This window comes from Procambarus clarkii, chromosome 24 (assembly GCF_040958095.1).
Source record: "Procambarus clarkii isolate CNS0578487 chromosome 24, FALCON_Pclarkii_2.0, whole genome shotgun sequence".
Classification (NCBI taxonomy): Eukaryota; Metazoa; Arthropoda; class Malacostraca; order Decapoda; family Cambaridae; genus Procambarus; species Procambarus clarkii.
The window spans coordinates 19,487,521-19,510,455 of record NC_091173.1 but is presented as its reverse complement, the minus strand read 5'-3'; the positions used below and the strand labels follow the sequence as shown (position 1 = coordinate 19,510,455).

The 22,935-nt window shown below is 45.5% G+C and overlaps 1 protein-coding gene across 4 annotated transcripts in view; it reads right to left on the bottom strand.

Moving 5' to 3' along the window:
- Window positions 1-22,028, bottom strand: part of if (integrin subunit alpha inflated) — a 237,568-nt gene extending 215,540 nt beyond the window's left edge. For all 4 annotated transcript variants that reach the window (XM_069330688.1, XM_069330689.1, XM_069330690.1 and 1 more), the window contains exon 1: window positions 21,598-22,028. In XM_069330688.1, coding sequence (XP_069186789.1) covers window positions 21,598-21,755 — 158 coding nt within the window. In that variant the 5' untranslated portion in view covers window positions 21,756-22,028. The remainder of the gene's footprint in view (window positions 1-21,597) is intronic.
- Between the last annotated feature and the right edge of the window lie 907 nt (window positions 22,029-22,935).

Here is a 22,935-nt window from a genome sequence, read left to right as displayed (position 1 = left end):
TGATTTCTGTGTCATTTCCTCTTGATAATGATAGTCTTCCACGGCAGTGGTGTTCCTCGTGTCTTTGTTTTGTTTGGTGTTCCGTGTGTCATTGTCTTAGACGTGTCAACGCCAACGGTCCAAGACGTATCAACTCTTCCCCTCTGAGTCTACACCGTAGGAACATGTAATTCTCCGACCTCTGAGCACCGTCTGTGCGGCCCGGTCCTCGACCAGGCCTCCTTTTTTGTTACACACCCCCAGGAAGCAGCCCGTAGCAGCTGTCTAAACTCCCAGGTACCTATTTACTGCTAGGTGAACAGACCATCAGGGTGAAAGAAACATTTTGCCCATTTGTCTCCGTCTCCACCGGGGATCGAACCCGGAACCTCAGCACTAGAACCACAAGCCCCGCCCTCCTGGACATCTGGGGCCCACAAGCCCCGCCCCCTGGACATCTGGGGCCCACAAGCCCCGCCCTCCTGGACATCTGGGGCCCACAAGCCCCGCCCCCTGGACATCTGGGGCCCACAAGCCCCGCCCCCTGGACATCTGGGGCCCACAAGCCCCGCCCTCCTGGACATCTGGGGGCGACAAGCCCCGCCCTCCTGGACATCTGGGGGCGACAAGCCCCGCCCTCCTGGACATCTGGGGGCGACAAGACCCGCCCTCCTCCTGGACATCTGGGGGCGACAAGCCCCGCCCTCCTGGACATCTGGGGGCGACAAGCACACTGCTGCCACCTCCCCTAACACAACCCGCCGTGTTTGTTTTCTTCTCGGCGCCCGCAAAGAAAACCTGCCGCCACTTCCGGGGCAACCCTGCATGGTAATTCACAGGTGTGTTGTTCTTACTGCTTTGTTCGCGGGGCGTAGGTGGGGGTGTGTGCTCACCTAGTTGTGCTTGCGAGGGTTGAGTTTTGACTCTTTGATCCCGCCTCTCAACCGTCAATCAACTGGTGTACAGATTCCTGAGATTCTCAAGCTCTAGTATATCTACATTTGAACCATTCTTTCAGTTTGTCTAGGTCATCTTGTAGCCTTATACTACCTTCTTTAGTCATAATCCTCCTCATATTTTTTGCATCATCAGCATACATTGAGAGGAACAAGTCTATTCTCTCTGGGAGATCATTTACATATATCAGAAACACTATAGGTCCAAGGACTGATCCCCGTAAGACTCCACTGATGACGTTTCCCCACTCCGAGACCTCACCCCTCACAGTGACTCGCTGCCTTCTGTTGCTTAGGTACTCTCTTATCCGGTGGAGTACCTTCCCTTTCACTCCCGCTTGCATCTCCAGCTTGTGCACTAGTCTCTTATGTGGTACTGTGTCAAAGGCTTTCTGGCAATCCAAAAATATACAGTCTGCCAACCCCCTCTTTATCTTGCCTGATTTGTGTTGCCTGGTCATAGAATTTAATTAATCCTGTGAGCAATACTTGCAATGTGCAAGTATATAATTATGCATATTATCGAAGTATTCGTCTGTAGTGAATCTGTCTACTCCTGTCCTCAGTTTCATTACCAGTTCCTTCACTGTTGTTTTCCTCCTGATGTGGCTGTGCAGCAATTTAGGTTAAGTCTTTGCCTTGCATGCTATGTCATTTTCATATTGTCGCTCTGCGTCTCTTCGTACCGTGGCACATTCATTCCTGGCACTCTAGCATCTTTCTGTGCTCTCACGTGTCCTGTCATTTCTATAGTTTATCAACGTTCTTTTTACTTTGTTGCTATGATGGCTTACATCACATACATCTGTGTAGACCCCACACAAGGGTGTAAAGACACCTTTGATAGCATTTAAGGGTGAATGAACTAAACTACACAAACCGAAAAAAGGTTTAGAGGCACTCCTTAGGTGACGAATCTTGAGAAACTTGGCCTTATACATAACAGTAAAAACTGTCTTTCTCCACTGTCTCTCTCTCTCTCTCTCTCTCTCCAGGCCGCTCCAAGCAACAGCCTGGTGGACCAAACTCTCACAAGTCAGAGTAGAAGAACTCTGAATAGAAGAACTCTCCAAGAACTTCTACTCTTGGGGAGTAGAAGAACTCCCAGAACCCCATCAAGCAGGTATCAACCAGGTATCTCTCTCTCTCTCTCTCTCTCTCTCCTCCGTATCCCTCTCTCTGGCAGTAAACACAGGGCGGGACGGTAATATGATAGAGATTGCCGTGTCATGTAGTCAAGGGGGTCCGTGCACGTCGTAAAATATATCCTACGATGTCGTAATATTTTTCACGTTAGAGTAAAAAGGTGTTGCATAATTTACAACTTTGCGGTAGCTACTATGCCTCTTTTTACCCCTTTACCTCTCTCACTTTTCAGAAGAAGAAAATGTCAGGTTTGGTTAGACTGTTTACCCCGAGGGTGAAACATTTAGGGCACCTCATCTTGAGACTCGTCTTCATCAGTCACTGTCATACTGTATCAATATGAACTGTAGCGATATAAATAGGAGCTGCCTTATATAGCCCAATAGCTTCATGCTATTGGGCACGACTCATGCTTCATTTATTCTAGAGTTGGTCGCCAGAACCTGCAAGATATGTTGCAGTCATATATGATCTATCTGCAGGAACAGCTACTTGTATGCCTCTAGGATATATAGCTCTTCAGGATGTCTTGAATACACTCGCTATTCCAACACACATATTCAGGAGCCTATCGGGCTCTGTCATATCTACACTTGAAACTGTGTATGGAGTCAGCCTCCACCACATCACTTCCTAATGCATTCCATTTGTCAACCACTCTGACACTAAAAAAGTTCTTTCTAATATCTCTGTGGCTCATTTGGGCACTCAGTTTCCACCTGTGTCCCCTTGTGCGTGTTCCCCTTGTGTTAAATAAACTGTCTTTATCTACCCTATCAATTCCCTTCAGAATCTTGAATGTGGTGATCATGTCCCCCCTAACTCTTCTGTCTTCCAGCGAAGTGAGGTTTAATTCCCGTAGTCTCTCCTCGTAGCTCATACCTGTGTGTGTGTGTGTGTGTGTGTGTGTGTGTGTGTGTGTGTGTGTGTGTGTGTGTGTGTGTGTGTGTGTGTGTGTGTGTGTGTGTGTGTGTGTGTGTGTGTCAAGTGTCCTCAGGTCAATAGGGGTATTGGGTGACTTGTGGTGACCTCTCTCAGTCAACCACACTTCCGCTCTGGTCACCTCACTACCCTACCACCTTCACCACCACCACCACCACCACCACCACCATCACCACCACACACCAACCCCAACACCATCGGAGGCAAGAGACTGGCAGAATAGTAAATAGAGGAATGAAGATGAGAGAAGCGTGCAGAGTGCAGCCGTCGTCGTGTTGACAAAACAAAGGAAACACGCTGACTTGTGGAGCGTGAACGACCAAGTGATGCAGCAAACTGACAGGACTGGACGGAAAGAGACAGGTACATGATGCCTGGCAGCTGTGACAGGGAAGATAGAGACAGACAGGTAGGTAGATCTCCGGGTACTGATTATCATTGTTTCATTATGCAAATGAGGAACTGTGTCAATCACAGCTGTGTACCTCTGATGTTCAGACAGTGCTCTCTGATTGTGCCTATGGCACCTCTACTCATTTGATACCTTTCTCGTCTCCTTTCCAAAGAGTACATTTTGAGAGCTTTGAGACGGTCCCAACAATTTAGATGTTTTATCGCTTCTATGCGTGCCGTATATGTCCTCTGTATTTCCTCTAATTCAGAGATCTCTCCCGCTCTGAAAGGGGAAGTGAGTACTGGGCAGAGTACTGGAGTCCAACATTTCACATTTCAGCACAGTCTCATGACCCCACATATCGAATGGCTTTCGTCGTGTTTCCGGCGTGTGTACCCTTAGCAGCAGGTGTCAGCGTAAGAGGAGTCAGGTCAGGTCAGATGACCTTGGAAGACCATAGGGGGAGGAAGCGTCAGAGGAGAATGACTGGGAGGGGGAGGCGAGGCTGGGAAGGGAAAGGAGGTGGAAGGCAGGGGTGAGGGGGTGATAATAGCTTCACCTCCTTTTCTATCTGTTCTGTCAACCATTAAAATTGCTTATATCTCTTGATCTGGTACTCGACCAGTAAGTAGGTTGGTCGAGTCGAGACTCAACCAAGACTGTAGTCAAGCCTGGCCTCGGGCCGGGCTTGGGGAGTAGAAGAACTCCCAGAACCCCATCAACCAGGTATCAACCAGGTATTAACCATGTTTCAGTGAATGCCATTGTGTCTGACGTCTTCAACATACAACAGTGTTCAGAGGTCATCCCAGAGGTCAACGTCTGGAGTTGGTATAATATGCATGTATATACATCGTTGCTCTGCTGCCATATTTATATGTATATTCTGTCTATTACTGTTAATGGAATAAAATGGTTTGTTATTGTTTTTAATACATATTCCAACCCCCCCCCCCTCCTCCCTATTTTTTAAGTTTTCTCTAACCAGGAGTGGAAACCGGGTGGGGAGACGGAAGTGAACCACGGAACATACTGGTAATGCTGTTTAGGGCAATACACTTTTCGGTAATAATAATTTGGACACTTTTAGAACCCATCATTGGTAGCATTCTTTGTCGACACCTTTTGTACCTTACCTTGAGGTTACCTTGAGGTGCTTCCGGGGCTTAGTGTCCCCGCGGCCCGGTCGTCGACCAGGCCTCCTGGTTGCTGGATTGATCAACCAGGCTGTTAGACGCGGCTGCTCGCAGCCTGACGTATGAGTCACAGCCTGGTTGATCAGGTATTGTAACATTGTTTCGCTATTACCATTATTACCAACGCCAGTTTCCATTTCACGAATTACTTTTACGCATGTTATGAGTCGTTATGAAAACTTTGTTATGATCTTGATTGGTATACAGTAACTAGCACTCGTTAAATGCAAGCGTGAACCTTTTTCTTTCAGTTTCCTCTCCTCCTCTTTCCTTTCCTCTGCCCGAAACGCTGCGCGTACTAGTGGCTTTACAAGGATGTAAATACTGTACTATTCAATGTATTCTCACAAACCCAATGTACCTTCTTGTATATATATAAATAAATAAATAAAATAAATAAAGTTCTCTCTGCATTTAGGCTAGTATAGGCTCATTCTCATCGATCCTATCTTGATGAATTACTGATACATTCCGCAATCTCTCTCTCTCTCTCTCTCTCTCTCTCTCTCTCTCTCTCTCTCTCTCTCTCTCTCTCTCTCTCTCTCTCTCTCTCTCTCTCTCTCTCTCTCTCCGTTCGTTGCCACAAACTCCATCACCCACAGTCCTCTGTGACTTCACTTAGAAGAAACACTATCCCCACCCCTGCTTTATTAGGAATGACCTCCCCCCCTCTCCCTCCTCCTCACCCTCCACCACAACAACACCACCCCCACCCCTCCCTAGCCCCCTCCCACCCACCTCCTCCCAGGTCATTCGCTCAGGGATGGTCGAGTAGTTAAATCAAGGGGAAAAAATTCAATTGCGGCGCATCAGTCTGATTTTGTGTCCTAGGCGGAGCTGGCGGGTGTGTCGCGCCGCGCAACCCGACGACTCGGTGGTCCTTTTCTCAATCTTGTTTGCTGGTATTCCAAGCCCGAAACGCCAGGCCCGTTAAGAGGCTTTGGTACACGCACACACACACACACACACACACACACACACACACAATGCACTAGGCATTGATGTGGTGGAGGCTGACTCCATACACAGTTTCAAATGTAGATATGATGGAGCCCAGTAGGCTCGGAAGACATGGCAGGATGTGCAGAATACCCCCGTTGAAGAGCAGAGGTGCAACAGGTACTCTGAGAGAGAACTCTATCAACATCAGAGGCCCGAGACTGTTCAACACGCTTCCACTACACATAAGGGGCATAACTGGCCGACCCCTCACAGTGTTCAAAAGAACTTGATAAACACCTTTAAATGATACCCGATCAACCAGGCTGTGACTCATACGTCATAGAAAGGCGGGGTCCAAGAGCTAATAACTCGATTCAGCAGACACAAATAGTGTCTCACTTTTCTCCCAGTAGCCTAACTTTCCCCTACCGAGCCTCACTCTCCTATACCATCTTTAACTTGACCCCTATATGTGACATGTATCTATATGTCATCGCTCACGTCTTAAACCATACCTGCGTCTTCTCGTCTTTCTCTAACTCTACTTCTTGTTCATCTTTATATCCCCCATCTTCCTCTCATTAATATCTCTCTCTCGCTCCCTAACATCTTCCTCTCTCCATCCTCCTCAACATCTCCATCGTCTTCCAAAGACCATGTGATCAGTCAGGCTATTGCTGTGCAGTGAAGAAACGCTCGATGTAGAGTTACCAGTCGAGCCAGTGTAATGAAAACCTTTGCAACAGTGTTACCAGAAAATAAGATATGAAAAAAAACGTTTATATGCACTATGTTTATATGCAAAGGAAGCTGGTCGGCCGAGCGGACAGCACACTGGACTTGTGATCCTGTGGTCCTGGGTTCGATCCCAGGCGCCGACGAGAAACAATGGGCAAAGTTTCTTTCACCCTATGCCCCTGTTACCTAGCAGTAAAATAGGTACCTGGGTGTTAGTCAGCTGTCACGGGCTGCTTCCTGGGGGTGGAGGCCTGGTCGAGGACCGGGCCGCGGGGACACTGAAAAGCCCCGAAATCATCTCAAGATAACCTCAAGATAACTCTTACCAGCAAAGGCAAACTCTTGAAGCAGTATTACCAAATACAGAGACTACGAAATTACTCAAATTAAATGTTCCCAGCAAAAGGAATTAACGAAACCACTATACAATTGAAGCGTTACAAGTAAATTCAACTAGGATAAATGGTCAAGGCCCCAGCCTGTTCCCCGAGGGTCCGCCAGGCCTCCCTCAGGAGTTAGCCCTCATTAGCAGGCCTTGTCGGCGGCGCGCGCATCACCACCGGCACCCACGGACAGGACACCACACCCTGCTATCCCACACCGCGCAATTGAGTCTGTAATCACTCGGGAAAACTATGCCAAAATAACCCTTGCAGTACATGCTCCTGCAGCCGCCTCACCCCCCCTTCCACCGGGTGCAACAAATCCAGGCACACTCGTACCAATGGAATGTTACACCACTTGATACGCTTAGCGCAGTAATCCCCCATAACACTAACACGAAGCAGCCCTTAAAAAGCACACTAACCAGACACCCTTTTTTGTAGGGTGGAGTCGGTGCGAAAGATCTTGCAGATTACCCCCGTGCTCCGAGTGCTCTCCTCTGCTCCAAGCTCCGTCTCAACGTCTACGACACTGCTGTATCCGGTCGAGAGGGAGCCGGTAGGCCGAGCGGACAGCACGCTGGACTTGTGATCCTGTGGTCCTGGGTTCGATCCCAGGCGCCGGCGAGAAACAATGGGCAGAGTTTCTTTCACTCTATGCCCCTGTTACCTAGCAGTAAAATAGGTATCTGGGTGTTAGTCAGCTGTCACGGGCTGCTTCCTGGGGGTGGAGGCCTGGTCGAGGACCGGGCCGCGGGGACACTAAAAAAAGCCCCGAAATCATCTCAAGATAACTCAAGATAACTCAAGATATATCCAGGACTACTAAATAAATATGAAACTCGCCAAACACTCGTGTATCTAATCTACTCAACAACGTAACATAATGGTACGTTACCTTGAGCCGTTGGTGCGCTTAGCGCCACAAGTCGTCCAGGAAACTACCACAAGCTGGCCCTTGGCGCCACAAACACCCTTGCTACTATATAATGCTGCACACAAAATTAAGACTGCGTATGCCTAGAAACAGTAATGTAGGAGGGAGGGAGGGAAGGGGAGAGAGAGAGAGAGAGAGAGAGAGAGAGAGAGAGAGAGAGAGAGAGAGAGAGAGACAGAAAGAAAGAGAGAGAGAGAGAGAGACAGAGAAAGAGAGAGAGAGAGAGAGAGAGAGAGAGAGAGAGAGAGAGAGAGAGAGAGAGAGAGAGAGAGAGAGAGAGAGAGAGAGAGAGAGAGAGAGAGAGAGAGAGAGAGAGAGAGAGAGAGAGAGAGAGAGAGAGAGAGAGAGAGAGGATGCAGCATCAGGGACAGCATCAACTGGGAGTCATGTAGAGAGAGAGAGTCCTCCTAATAAGAGGCTTCAAAGCGCGGCCGATCAGCCCAGGCACGGGGGAGCAGGGGCTTGGACACCCACCACCACCACCCAGGGCCAGACGACAGCGAAGACAACTATGGTAGCAGCTCTCCCAGGGGGGGTGGGTGGCAGGGGAGGGTGTAGGGGGGCAGGTGAAGGTGCTGACGTGAGGGAACAAAGATACGGAGGAAGCGAGGAGCAAATGGAAAAAACCTTAGCTTATGTGTCTAAATACATCTCAACACTCTCCCTCTACCCCCCTCTCTCTCTCTCTCTGTCTCTCTCTCTCTCTCTCTCTCTCTCTCTCTCTCTCTCTCTCTCTCTCTCTCTGTCTCTCTCTCTCTCTCTCTCTCTCTCTCTGTCTCTCTCTCTCTCTCTCTCTCTCTCTCTCTCTCTCTCTCTCTCTCTCTCTCTCTCTCTCTGGAATAGATACAGGGACGTTAGAACAAGCGATGTCACTAATGTCACTATGGCGGTGTGTCCACTCACAGGATGGGTGACGCTGCCCAGTACTGTCACTATGGCGGTGTGTCCACTCACAGGATGGGTGGCGCTGCCCAACACTGTCACTATGGCGGTGTGTCCACTCACAGGATGAGTGGCGCTGCCCAATACTGTCACTATGGCGGTGTGTCCACTCACAGGATGGGTGACGCTGCCCAATACTGTCACTATGGCGGTGTGTCCACTCACAGGATGGGTGACGCTGCCCAATACTGTCACTATGGCGGTGTGTCCACTCACAGGATGGGTGACGCTGCCCAATACTGTCACTATGGCGGTGTGTCCACTCACAGGATGGGTGACGCTGCCCAATACTGTCACTATGGCGGTGTGTCCACTCACAGGATGGGTGACGCTGCCCAATAAACTCGCCCATCGGGATAAATTAAAAAAAATAGCAAATAGCAAACTGTGAGAGAGACAGGACTGAAGGGGATGACAGCTATGAGAGAGACAGGGCTGTAGAGGATGACAGCTATGAGAAGGACAGGATTGCAGAGGATGACAGCTGTGAGACACAGGACTGTAGAGGATGACAGCTGTGAGAGGGACAGGACTGTAGGGGATGACAGCTGTGAGAAGGACAGGACTGTAGAGGATGACAGCTGTGAGAGGGACAGGACTGTAGAGGATGACAGCTATGAGAGGGACAGGACTGTAGAGGATGACAGCTGTGAGAGACACAGGACTGTAGAGGATGACAGCTATGAGAGACACAGGACTGTAGAGGATGACAGCTGTGAGAGGGACAGGACTGTAGAGGATGACAGCTGTGAGAGGGACAGGACTGTTGACGGTAAAAACCCTTGTGTTTTTGTCCATCTCCTCATTTCGAGAAACTCGGCGGAAATTGAACAAAACTCCAGAGGTCTTTCTATAAAAAGTTCCAATTTCCTCCTTGTTATTTACCTCCCCTTTCCTCTTCCTTTCTACGGTGCTCCCCCCCCCCTTTTCACCCTTCATCTTCCCCTGAACACACTCCTTAGTTTACTGTCTTCCCTTCATAGCACATCATCGCTAACTGTCTTCCCTGCCAATTACATCCTCCTTCAGTGTTCTCCCTGTCAATTACATCCTTGTTTACTGTCCTCTCTGTCCTTATTCAGGCAGGAAGGACCAGACCTTCCCTCCCCCACCCGTCCCATCCCAAATCCTTATCCTAACCCCATCCAAGTGCTATACAGTCGTAATGACTTGGCGCTTTACCCCTGATATAATTCCCTTCCTCCCCCTCATTCCTACCTCACAAAGCACAAGCATTTTAAAATTGTAAGCGCCCTGTCATCACTTTACCATCCCCCCATCAACCCCCACCCCTCCTCCCCCCATCAACCCCCACCCCGCATCAACCAGCACAGATATGCAAATTACTCTGCACGGTAACTCGATGGTTTAAAAAACGTCAAATCCTCCCTTGTAATCGCTTTCCGGTTTTCGTGTGTGGTCCATCCCTCGTGCGTAAGTAATTGTCCTAATTGAGGAAATACGATGCCCGAAGAGACCCGTTGGTCGCTACCCTGGAAACACAAACCGAAACTGTCTCTATTTTCCGCTTGTTACAACTTGTAATAAAGTTGTTACATCTTGGCTTAACGTGTTTATGACGTATTAGAACGGATTTACAACTTGGTATATTGGTTGTTATAACTGGTTAGGAAGTGTTAAAACTTGTTCGAACGTTGTACCAACGTCGTAGTTTCGGTGTTTGTTTGGCGGGTACTAATTCCTCCTCCCGGTGTCATTAGACTTTGTAAAATGTTCCCTCGCAGACGGCCCGATATATTTATATACTAATGCCTGGTATGCCCAAGGTACCAAAGGCTCAATGTAACTGAGATAAATAACTCATAATAACTGAATAATAACTAAATAATAACTGAACAGTCTCCGTGGTGTAGTGGTAAGACACTCGCCTGGCGTTCCGCGAGCGCTATGTCATGGGTTCGTATCCTGGCCGGGGAGGATTTACTGGGTGCAATTCCTTAACTGTAGCCTCTGTTTAACGCAACAGTAAAATGTGTACTTGGATGAAAAAACGATTCTTCGCGGCGGGGATCGTATTCCAGGGACTTGCCCGAAACGCTACGCGCTGTACAAGAATGTAACAACTCTTGTATATATCTCAAAAAAAATATAAAAAATAACTGTAAAAGTGGGCACCGGGCATCTTCTACTCAGCTTTGACTACATATAAAATGCTGATAGTTTATCTATTACCGAGTAACAAATTATTAACGAATTTATTCGTTATTAACAAAGTTTCAGCTCCTGCGCGACGTAAAAAATGAAAATATAAAAACGGAAACCACGAACAAAACGCAGTCAAATCATAACATAGAACGAAAAGGCAAAGGAAAAGATTTGGGTGTACTCATGTCGGAAGACCTTACCTTTAAAGAACACAATAAAGTAGCCGTCACAACTGCAAGAAAAATGACAGGTTGGATAACAAGAACCTTTCACACTAGAGATGCTATACCGATGATGGTACTCTTCAAGACGCTAGTGCTCTCAAGAGTGGAATACTGCTGCCCAATGACAGCCCCTTTCAAAGCTGGAGAAATTGTTGACCTGGAGAGCGTGCAGAGATCCTTTACTGCTAGAATCCACTCAGTAAAACATCTAAACTATTGGGACCGACTAAAGAGCCTAAATCTGTATTCTCTTGAGCGCAGTCGGGAGAGATACATAATAATTTACACAGAGAGAGAGAAAGAGAAAGAGAGAGAGAGAGAGAGAGAGAGAGAGAGAGAGAGAGAGAGAGAGAGAGAGAGAGAGAGAGAGAGAGAGAGAGAGAGAGAGAGAGAGAGAGAGAGAGAGAGAGAGAGAGAGAGAGAGAGAGAGAGAGAGCTAGAGCTAGAGCTAGAGCTAGCTATTACAGTAGCCTAAGAATGATGAACGTTTACTGGTCCGCAAGTTGCACCGACCCGTGCTGCCATTGTCACGATGTAAGGATATTGTGAAATATGAGACGCTCTTGCAACATTAAATTACCTCAAATTACATTCGGCTTTTTGAGTGTGACAAATTTATCCATGTAGTGTGGTTGGTGTGAGTAGTTTATATCGTAGTGGAGAGAGAAAAGGGTAAGGGCGTACCGGAGTGCTCGCTGTAAGCGTGATTGGTCGTTCGCGATGAAAACGAGCCCGTGATTTGTTGTTTCGCTATGTAAGCGGCACCATGATTGGTCGATCGTGATGTAAGCGGCTCATGATTGGTCGATCGTGATGTAAGCGGCTCATGATTGGTCGTTTGCGATAAAAGCAGTGCAATTTTTTTTGTCGTCTACTCTGTAAAAAGCTAAAACACAAACCTAAATAAACCTAGGCCTAGTATAGCGTACATATACACTATATTAGGCCTCAGATAGTGAGCATTAGGCCTAGGAATGATAAGTTAGGTTAGTTTAGGTTCATTTGCAACATGAATACTAAACTTTTTCCGGTTTGTCCATATTCAACAGTGCCGAGGCCTACTCTTTAATTGCCTTTTCCGTCAATATATATGCACGATGGTCCTCGCCGTTACTATAAGTACTACCTAAACAGGAGGATGGGCTGTTGATAACAAACGACCCGTTAACTGGCGCAGGTAAAACAGTCAATCAGTGGACTAGTAATGGAAAACAAGGACTGGTTGTTGAACCTCAAATAAGCTATTCGTCTGTGGTGTAAAAAAAAAAAAAAACTTCTTGATTTGTAAAGAAATAAAACCAGCCCTGGAAACACAAACCGAAACTGTCTCTATTTTCCGCTTGTTACAACTTGTAATAAAGTTGTTACATCTTACCCGCCTCGTCACCGTTGCACTGCCCAAGCCGCACCTTCCTCGCATTCCAGATAATTAGTCACTTCACTATTACGTCTGCTAAATACCTGCAACAGCCTCACCATTATACCAGTTTGGATATACGCCCATTGCTGTTACATCATTTCGCAATTAGCCAGCTTTTACCGGTTACTTAAACCTCAGAAGGTCAGACTCGTGCTTGTCTAGAGTTAAATTTGCAGGTGCAGATAGTTCAACCCTTTCAATACGATACAAACAACGAAATGGGATCAAATTACTTAACTTGATTTGAACTGTCATGCAGACAAAGATAATTATCGTGGTCTGATCACCTGGTAGGAACAGCGCTCAAGCTCAAACTCCGTGATTATCATTCATTATCAATTCCCAATCTTCCTGGAGGATCTGCAAGTTAATGCCTGGTGGACCTTGCTCTCACAAGTCAAGCCTGGCCTCGGGCCGGGCTTGGGGAGTAGAAGAACTCCCAGAACCCCCCATCAAGCAGGTGTATCCCGGCCACAAATACACAACGATTGCAGTTATAAATTCCTCCATCTGATTCATCTTGAGGATCAGAAGAAAAACAATATTATATATATATAAATGTTTGTGTAAGCCATCAACCCTCAATTACCATCAACTGCCAGCTCCTTGCGAGCCCGGCCCCTGTGTGCACTGCAAATGACGCCCAACTCAACCCTACTTCACTCTACACAAGTTCAAATCCGCGGTGGTTGGGCCACCGATCTTTCGTCGCCTCTCTTCACCTCGTCTCCCGTTCCTCGCTCAAGATTTCTCCATCCTCGCCCCGTTCTTCCATCCCCTGCTTGCCAGCTCTATGAACATTTTCAAGTTTTAAATATGTGTGTATGAGTGTCTATTCACCCAGTTGTGCTTGCGGAGGTTGAGTTCTGCTCTTTCGGCCCACCTCTCAACTGTCAATCAACTAAGTTTTCTCTCTCTCTCTCTCTCTCTCTCTCTCTCTCTCTCTCTCTCTCTCTCTCTCTCTCTCTCTCTCTCTCTCTCTCTCTCTCTCTCTCTCTCTCTCTCTCCCCACACCACACACACACACCAAGAAGCAGCCCGTGACAGCTGACTAACTCCAAGGTACCTATGTACTGCTAGGTAACAGGGGGCATTTAGGGTGAAAGAAACTTTGCCCATTTGTTTCTGCCTGGTGCGGGAATCGAACCCGCGCCACAGAATTACGAGTCCTGCGCGCTATCCACGAGGCCCCTAAGTGTGTGTGTGTGTGTGTGTGTGTGTGTGTGTGTGTGTGTGTGTGTGTGTGTGTGTGTGTGTGTGTGTGTCTACACACAGACACGGTCACTCGCACACACACATTCGTATGTGCCCAGTACAATTTTGCGATCAACTTGCAAATTTAAGTGTGAGTGAATATGGCGCGTCCCATAAGCTCTCCCTGCATAAATTCCTGTGCAATAAAATGTTCAATCTCTGGTCTCTCAAGTGGTCAAAGTTGTTGTTTATATGCAAAACTCCACTATATTTCGTTAAGGCTACTCCTATTACACTCTGAATATCCCCCCCCCATTTGCACCACAAGTGGCCGCCAGCAGACATCTTATCAATACTCATCTTCACCCTACCACAGCCGTCTATTCTTATCCTTGGCCAATTAGAGCCCGTGATACGCGTTCAGCCAATCAACACTCTTCTTGTTAAACCCTACCCATTCAATGGGCTTCTTAGTGTCATTATTCAGATTGTCGACTAACCGAAGGATATCCCGCATATCAAAGACCACTAATATCCTCCATCCATCATACACTCGGTCAATTAACAGTGATCAAAAGCTTTACCGACTAATCAGCGATCATCATTCAGCTCAAGTTAAAATGGGGCCCACCGTTCTTCCGCTAACTGCAGGATTACCCTCAGATAGTTAAGCACAAAGCATTCATATTATGAATATAACTTGAAAAGGTATTTGAATCCCAGCCTTTCCCACCAGTAGGCCGAGTAATTCACTCTTGGCAAGAGATCTCTCATGAACAATATGGCAGCATGGGGCCCTTAGAATCGTGCCCATGCGTTTTGACGACACTGCATAAAAGGACCGAGTTACGAGGAATATAAGTTTCAAATGTACATATGATAGAGCCCAGTAGGCTCAGGAATCTGTACACCAGTTGATTGACGGTTGAGAGGACTGGACCTCACCATGCTGGAAAATAGAAGGGTAAGGGGAGACATAATTACTGTGTCTACGGGAAGTTTCTTCAGAGCCGTTAAAAAGGAAAGAACCGAAAAGTTTCTTATCACACAAACACTAAAGGGTATTTTTGACGCAAGTATAAGAGATATGAGCAAGTGAAATAAGCTAAAAGAGGAAGTTCGGTAGTTGATGCTACTTTCGTCCAGTTTCAAGAGTAAGATAATAAGCAAGAGGGTCAGTGCCATCGCCACAGGAGGCTGGCGAATAAAAGGCATACCCTGGGAGCTCAAGCTCGCCTTGCAAACACATGCATGTTTGTAAACACACACACACACAAGCGCGCTCACACACACAAGCGCGCTCACACACACACACACACACACACACAGGCCAGTGTCCCTAGCTTGCATTCCATATACATGCAAAATGATGGAAAAGATTGTGCGAAAAAAGCTAGTGGAACATCTGGAGCGGAAGAACTTTGTAAAACAACATCAGCATGAGTTCAGAGATGACAAATCATGCCTAACAGGATTAATTGAGTTCTATGACCAAGCAACAAAAAACAGGCAAGAAGGAGAGGGCTGGGCAGACTGCATATTCCTGGACTGCCAGAAAGCTTTTGACACAGTACTACATATGAGACTAGTGCACAAACAGGAGATGCAGGCAGGAGTGAAAGGGAAGGTACTCCACTGAATAAGAGAGTACCTAAGTAACAGGACACATCGAGTCACAGTGAGGGGTGAGGTCTCGGAGTGGAGGGGAGTCACCATTGGAGTCTCATAGGGATCAGTCCTTGGACCTATACTGTTTCTGATATACGTAAATGATCCCCCCAGAAGGAATTGACTCGTTCCTCTAGATGTTTGCTGATGATGCAAAAATTATGAGGAGGATCAAGGGGTCAACCAGTTATGCCCCTTATGTTTAGCGGAAGCGTTTGAACAGTCTCGGGCCTCTGATGTTGATAGAGTTCTCTCTCAGAGTACCTGTTGCACCTGTGCTCTTCAACGGGGGTATTCTGCACATCCTGCCATGCTTTCTGGTCTCATGTGCTGTTATTTCTGTGTGCAGGTTTGGGACCAGCCCCTCTACTATTTTCCATGTGTAAATTATGTATCTCTCCCGCCTGCGCTCAAGAGAATACAGATTCAGGCTCTGTAAAGCCTAGTCACAGAGATGTTAGGAAGTTTTCTTTAGTGTGAGAGCAGTGGAAAAATGGAATGCACTTAAGGAGCAGATTGTGGAAGCAAATTCTATGCATAATTTTAAAACTAGGTATGATAGGGAAATAGGACCGGAGTCATTGCTGTAAACAACCGATGGCTCGAAAGGCGGGATCCAAGAGTCAGTGCTCAATCCTGCAGACACAAATAGGTGAGTATACACACACACACACGCACACACAGTAAATTACACTTGCATTACAAGCGTGGGAGAAGGAAGTAAAGCTAGTCAGTCGGGTTAGTTGCCATATTCGGGAGCGTAGCCTAGCCACACACTCCTTCACCCTGGCAATGACCCTGACATCAACCACCTTGCTCCCTCATCTTCTCTCACCCATTTACCACTTATCTTCCTGTCTACAACCTTCATTCCCCCCCCCTCTCCATTCATGGTGTGTTTCATAAGGTTGATTCTCATTTCTGAAATAATCCACGGCCTGGGGGACACAAGCAGGTCCCCCAGGCCTTCAGCAGGTAACACAAGATAAGGTGGCTTATTCAAAGTTAAGCTTGTATTTCTCTTATTTGTAATACTGAATATAATAATTATATAAATACATTGCTAAATGAAGAGAATTAAGTCACAATAAAAGTGGCTAACAAAGAAAACCCGGTCCACACCTAGAAGCAAGGAATCTGATGACGTTTTAGTCCGGTCAGCACCGCTACAAAATACCAACTGTTTACATTAACATTTGCGCCTTTCTATGAGGAATAGTATCATCAGAGTATTCCATTGTCATGTTTTCGACACAGGGGGTATCGTAAGACATTTCCACCTAATCGCAGCGTTTATTGAACTTATTTACATCGTATCGTAATATATAATATATCACCTGAATGTTCCCTACATGGTTTGATGCGTGGAGCGGACACTCCAGGAAGACCCGTACGGCGCACTACGTTTTACATTGCTATTAATCTCATTAACAAATATTGCACCATTCTAAAAATCATATCACACCCTGACATTAACCTGATTGCCAGACAACCACGCCCGCTGCCCAAGGTCGCCCAACATTATAATCATAGCCTGTATATGCACTATGGTCTAACAAAATACGCATATTTCTACCAATGCATATACGGTATATATATATATATATATATATATATATATATATATATATATATATATATGAGTGTCAAACCACGGAGGAAGAATTGAAACAGGAATTTTCTTAACTACTTTCGTATATTAATACATCTTCAGAAGGAATGAATGAATCATTCATTCCTTCCTCCTGAAGATGTATTGATATACGAAAGTACTTAAGGAAATTCCTGTTTCAATTCTTCCTCCGTGGTCTGACACTGTCACATTTTTCATCACGTGTGAATTTTCGCGATTAACATAAATACATATTTGTATGTTAATATATTTGACGATTAACATACAAATATATATTTGCATGTTAATATATTTGGGCGATTAACATACAAATATATATTTGTATGTTAATCGCGAAAAAAATATAAAAAACTTTTTATATAAAAAAAATATTATATATATATATATATATATATATATATATATATATATATATATATATATATATATATATATATATATAAAGTAGCCTAAGCTACTCAAATAGCAACCATACCTACGTTGTGTTCCTTGGGTCAACGTCCCCTCGTTGGTCGTCTGGTCAACTAGGATGTTGGACGCATCCAAACTTTTTTTTTTAATATCCTGATATGATAACACTAACTTGGTAACACGGAAATACAACTTTCATTAAGAAATGTATATGTTTATCACTCAGAATGTTCGGTAATATGCTTATTGTTGTGTATTATTATATATATATATATATATATATATATATATATATATATATATATATATATATATATATATATATATATATATATATATATATATATATATGAACTCGTTATACTGAACGGAGTGAGAATAGCTTGAGCTACCTCATCCCTTTGTGTGTATTTATACCGCGACAAACTTATTTCAATTTGAACTCTCATTCACCTTACACTACACAGAAATTACAATAACGTGATATATCAAGTGAACAAATCCACCAGGGCCGGGATGAGGGTAGCCTAATATAGATGAGGGCTAGGTTCCTACCCCCTCATCACGGCCCTTGTGGATTTGTTCATTCATCTTCTGTCCTTAACACCTACTCCCTTTCTTCTCCCTGGCTATTCACGCGACTATATCCCCTCTTTCATTTTGTCTCCTCTTTTTCCTCTGCCTCCAGCACCGAGGTGTGACCAGCACACACTCATATGTTGGCTCTGGCACTGTTATTGTCCTCCAACAAACAGACTCGAGGGGAAAAGAGGGAGAAGGGAGGATTAGAGGGGATGGGGGAGGGGATCGAGGGAGGCCTCCAGCGGTCACGTTGTATCCCTTCAACCTCATTCCAACCTTTATTTTATTATTATTATACCCTAACTACTTACTAAAAAAATAAATAACAAAATTAAATAATAATAATAATAATATACATACAATATTACAATTATATTATAAACAGTCATTAATGATAACAATAATGACTCCTTACTACTGCTGTAACAGTATGTGTGTTTTACTGTAAAGCTGCTTCCTAAACACCCTAACAATAATAAAACATTAGTAATAATAATTATAACAATAATACTAGAATTAATTTGAAATAAATTATATTATTTATCAATAATTATTATTAATTCATTATAATAATCATTATTAATTTGCATTAATAATCATTATCAATTAATTATAAAAAATAAAATTAATCAACTATAAATGACTGCACACATTTATGATGATATTAAACTACATACTAAAACATCAATACAATTTTATAATAAAGGCGACAGCATGGACTGACCCCCAAGGCATATCAGATGACCCGGGTAAGAGGAGCATATGCAAGCAGGGACAACCGCGCCTGCCATTTAGTCTATTACCTTGGCGGTCGTATACCTTAACATAAAGTCCACTACGGGCTCACCATAGCCCGTGCTACTTAGAACTTTTTGTTTTAGGTAGCGAATCTTAAACAACAACACCTTAACGTGATCACCTAGCTGTAAATAGGTACCTGGGAGTTTGATAGCTGCTACAGGCTGCATCCTAGGGATGTGTGTGTGTGTGTGTGTGTGTGTGTGTGTGTGTGTGTGTGTGTGAGAGAGGGAGAGAGAGAGAGAGAGAGAGAGAGAGAGAGAGAGAGAGAGAGAGAGAGAGAGAGAGAGAGAGAGAGAGAGAGAGAGAGAGAGAGAGAGAGAGAGAGAGAGAGAGAGAGAGAGAGAGAGAGAGAGAGAGAGAGAACTGTGAAGTAGATATGATAATATGATAAAAGAAAACAAAATAAGTCGAAAGTCAGTACATTAGAGATTAGACAACAGACGGTTAGAAAGACAAGGTCCAAGAGCTAACAGCTCGATCTTGCAGACACAAATAGTACATACAAATAGTAAATATGCACACATCTCCAAGATGAAGTCCACAACAGCTGACTAAATTCCAGGTGCCTGTTTACTGCTAGGTGAACAGAAGCATGAGAGAGAGAGAGATGCATGCGTGCGTGCAAGCGTTTGAGCGAGATATAAGGAACCTACTTCAAAGAGGAAGCATTCGACCACTGACCACCTGTCCCAAGCCAGCTGATTGCATCTCTGGGAGACCACCTCAGGAAGTAGTGATGATACCCATGTAAACGAGTTGCCGGAGGGGGTGAGGGGCTTCGATAATAGCCTCCTGTCTCACTAGGTGCTGCTGCCGTGACGCAAGCTCTCACAAACACACTCTCACACACACACACTCAACCGCCTCGCTGGCGCCTATAACAGGAGCTACCTAGACAAAGGGCCGAGCAAAACAACTTTGGCTTACGCACAGTTCACTCTACTCTGACAATGTTAGACTTAGCCTAGTCGCACATAGGTTGTCTTCGGACTAAAGGATCAAAGAGTACTGGCTATACAGCTTCAGGGACTAGAACATAGTAGAATGATACGTCAAGAAGAACGTGAATTACTATAATATTTGTCAAAGACAAAACGTGCCAATAAACCGCTATTAACACCATAAAACTAGAACGTTAGGAACCATAACATACTAAATTAAAAACATTCTAAGGTAAACCGTTTCGTAATGAAACATTCTTAGCTAAAAATCTCATAATGAAATGGTGTCAATTTAAACTGTATTTTTGATGGTACGTTCTAAATGAAAATACATCATAATGACACGTTATACAATGAAACGTGAACGACCTAAACCTTTTATACTCTGAGAACGCATGCGAGTCCCAGCCATCAGGCTACGCACGTGGTATTCGGTAGGGCATCTGGCAAGCCTCTCGCTAATCAACACTTACATCGCATAGCTGACTTAAGACTCACAACGAAGGGCCAAAACATGACTTAAAAGATTGGGTCTAAACTCTTATGACTTACAGCTTAACGTATGGCTCAACATTTTCAACAATACGTTACAACTTAACGTATTCAAAGTCTTTCAGGTTATCTGTGCCTAATAATCGATTAATATTTCAATAATAACTTATTTCACCACTAGCATGAAATATACAATCGGTGTATTACAATTCAAATGTTAAGATAACAAAAAAGGTGTCATTCAACCGGAAGGCAGTATTGCGGGTGGAGTGATCGGGCACAATGGAACCCCGTGTCCTGGGCATAACCTTGTGGGACTGCTCCCACTCCCTCCCTGCCTGCCTGCCTGCCTGCTTGCTAGCTGGCCAACTTGCCACCTTGTTTCCCATCCTATTTGCCTGCCAGTCTGCCATCCGGTCAGTCAGCTTGCTAGCTGGCTCTCCTACCTGCCTGCCTACCTGTCTGCCATCCGGTCTGTGAGCTTGCTAACTGGTTATCCTGCCTGCCTGTCTGTAAGCTTGCTAACTGGCTATCCTGCCTACATGCCAGTCTGTTACCCGGTTTGTCGGCTGCCAGCTGGCTATCCTGCCTGCCAATCTGCCATCCGGTCTGTCAGCTTGCTGTCTATCCTGCCTACCTGCCCGACTGTCATCTGGTCTGTCAGCTGCCAATCTGCCATCCGGTCTGTCAGCTGCCAATCTGCCATCCGGTCTGTCAGCTTGCTAACTGTCTATCCTGCCTACCTGCCCGACTGTCATCTGGTCTGTCAGCTGCCAGCTGGCTATCCTGTTTGCCTGTCTGTCTCCCATCCTACCTGCCTGCCAGTCTGCCATCCGGTCTGTCAGCTTGCTAACTGTCTATCCTGCCTACCTGCCCGACTGTCATCTGGTCTGTCAGCTGCCAGCTGGCTATCCTGTTTGCCTGTCTGTCTCCCATCCTACCTGCCTGCCAGTCTGCCATCCGGCCTGTCAGCTTGCTAGCTGGCTATCCTGCCTGTCTTCTAGCTGGAGGTATTGCCAGTCTGTCTACCATCCTGCCTACAGTAAACCATCTTACCTGTCTATCTGTCAACCTGACTGCTATGCTTCCTACCAGCCGGCCAACCTTACTGTCTGCCTGACAGAGGTCGTCCCAGCGTTCCTCAAGCCGCTACTGTTTGCTACTGACGGCTCCTGTCTCACGCTCCACCCACACTGGCAACTTGACCCTCAAGTCTGTGGGGGCTTAACACCACATAATAAAAACGCTACTGATTTAGTACCCTGTCTCAAGGTGGAGAGGGGCGCCTTAAAGATAGCCAGATGGGGTATAGCGAGTATATTTTAACACATCGAGCTTAAATCCCACATTATCCTCATTATTTTATATATAAAAAATATCATTTACACGTGGGGAATAACTTAATTTTGTTGCAGAGACGCAATGAATTGTATTCCAGAACGGTGAGGAATAATGACACGGAAATTTGGTGGTAAGTAACATGAACTAAGGAGTATTGAAGGATACTCACCGACTCTGTCCTCTGTCCTTATGTTGAGCAACGGCAAAGCCGAACATGGATCCCTTCTGCGTTCCGAAATGTGTAACATGGTTGCCAATGTCGATGTTGAAGCCTGAGGAGCATCTCGCTAACCCCAGCAGAAATACTAGCAACATATCAGTCGCCATAGTGATCACTTGTTATATCCTAGTTTCCTAACTTAACGCCCCTAGATACAAACCCCTCGCAAAAAAGCTACTACAATACGGCACCTTGAAGCATGACACACACACAGAAGAAGAATACAGTCACTTGAATCAGAATCGTCATGAGTTATCTCGTTTTACGTTAGAATATCCACGTATAAAAAAAAGGATGCGGGAACGCGTGTTAAAGTCACCCGGTGCGCGTAGAGAGTACAGCCTGCTCTCACGGGCGGTCCAAGGAACACTGAGCGGCGGACACTCTTCAGGGCCATTTTGGTTCGTCGAGCTGGCTGGCCGTGTGCCGGCTCCTGATAAACACTTTCTTCTTATAAATGTTTCTTATGGGGGGAAATAACTATTACAAAATATTATGGGTAGATCACTTAAAGGAGATTACTTAATATATATTGGATGTCTTAGCAGTTGGCGGGTGCATGTAGTTGCCAGTTACTGAGACCTGTCAGAGATGCCAGTTTGAATACAAACGTTTCACTGATCCTAGTGGTATAATAAATGAATTAAAAAATGCCATCTGCGATCACAATCCTTTAATAATACCGCTATCATTGTATATGCTGCCAAATGAGGTACGTTTCGGAAAGCAGTTCCAGAAGGCACGAAACCTAGCTGAATAAAAATACAAAAGGTAATGAGCGAGGCCTTGAGAGAGGAAGAGTGTGTGGGACAGGAAGGTCTTCCCGGCCACCACCACCACACTTTATGACAACCGGGCTATGGGGCTCCACCTCCCTCCCTCACTCCCTCCCTTCATGCTACTATTTAACTTGGGTAAATATTGATACCACCATCAACTGGAAAGGCTACATTTTTTTTGTTTTTCAAGCGTGTATAGACACAGTAATGCGGAGGAGGAACATTAGTGCCAAGCTTTCTTGTGGTGAGTGAGGCTACGGTACACTATGGCACTTGGCACCTCCATCACCCCCCCCCCTCTCCCATCCCACCTTGCTCTCCAAAGGTTTTACAACACAATTTCCCCCAACCCTCATTTCCTTCCCCCCTTCCCTTTCGCTACTACTCTTCCCTCCTTCCCATACAACTCACCTTCCATTCTACTACAATCCCCAATTCCCTTCCCTATTTACTACTTTATCCAACCCTGTTCCCTTTCCGTATTACACACTGATCCCATGTTCAGCCC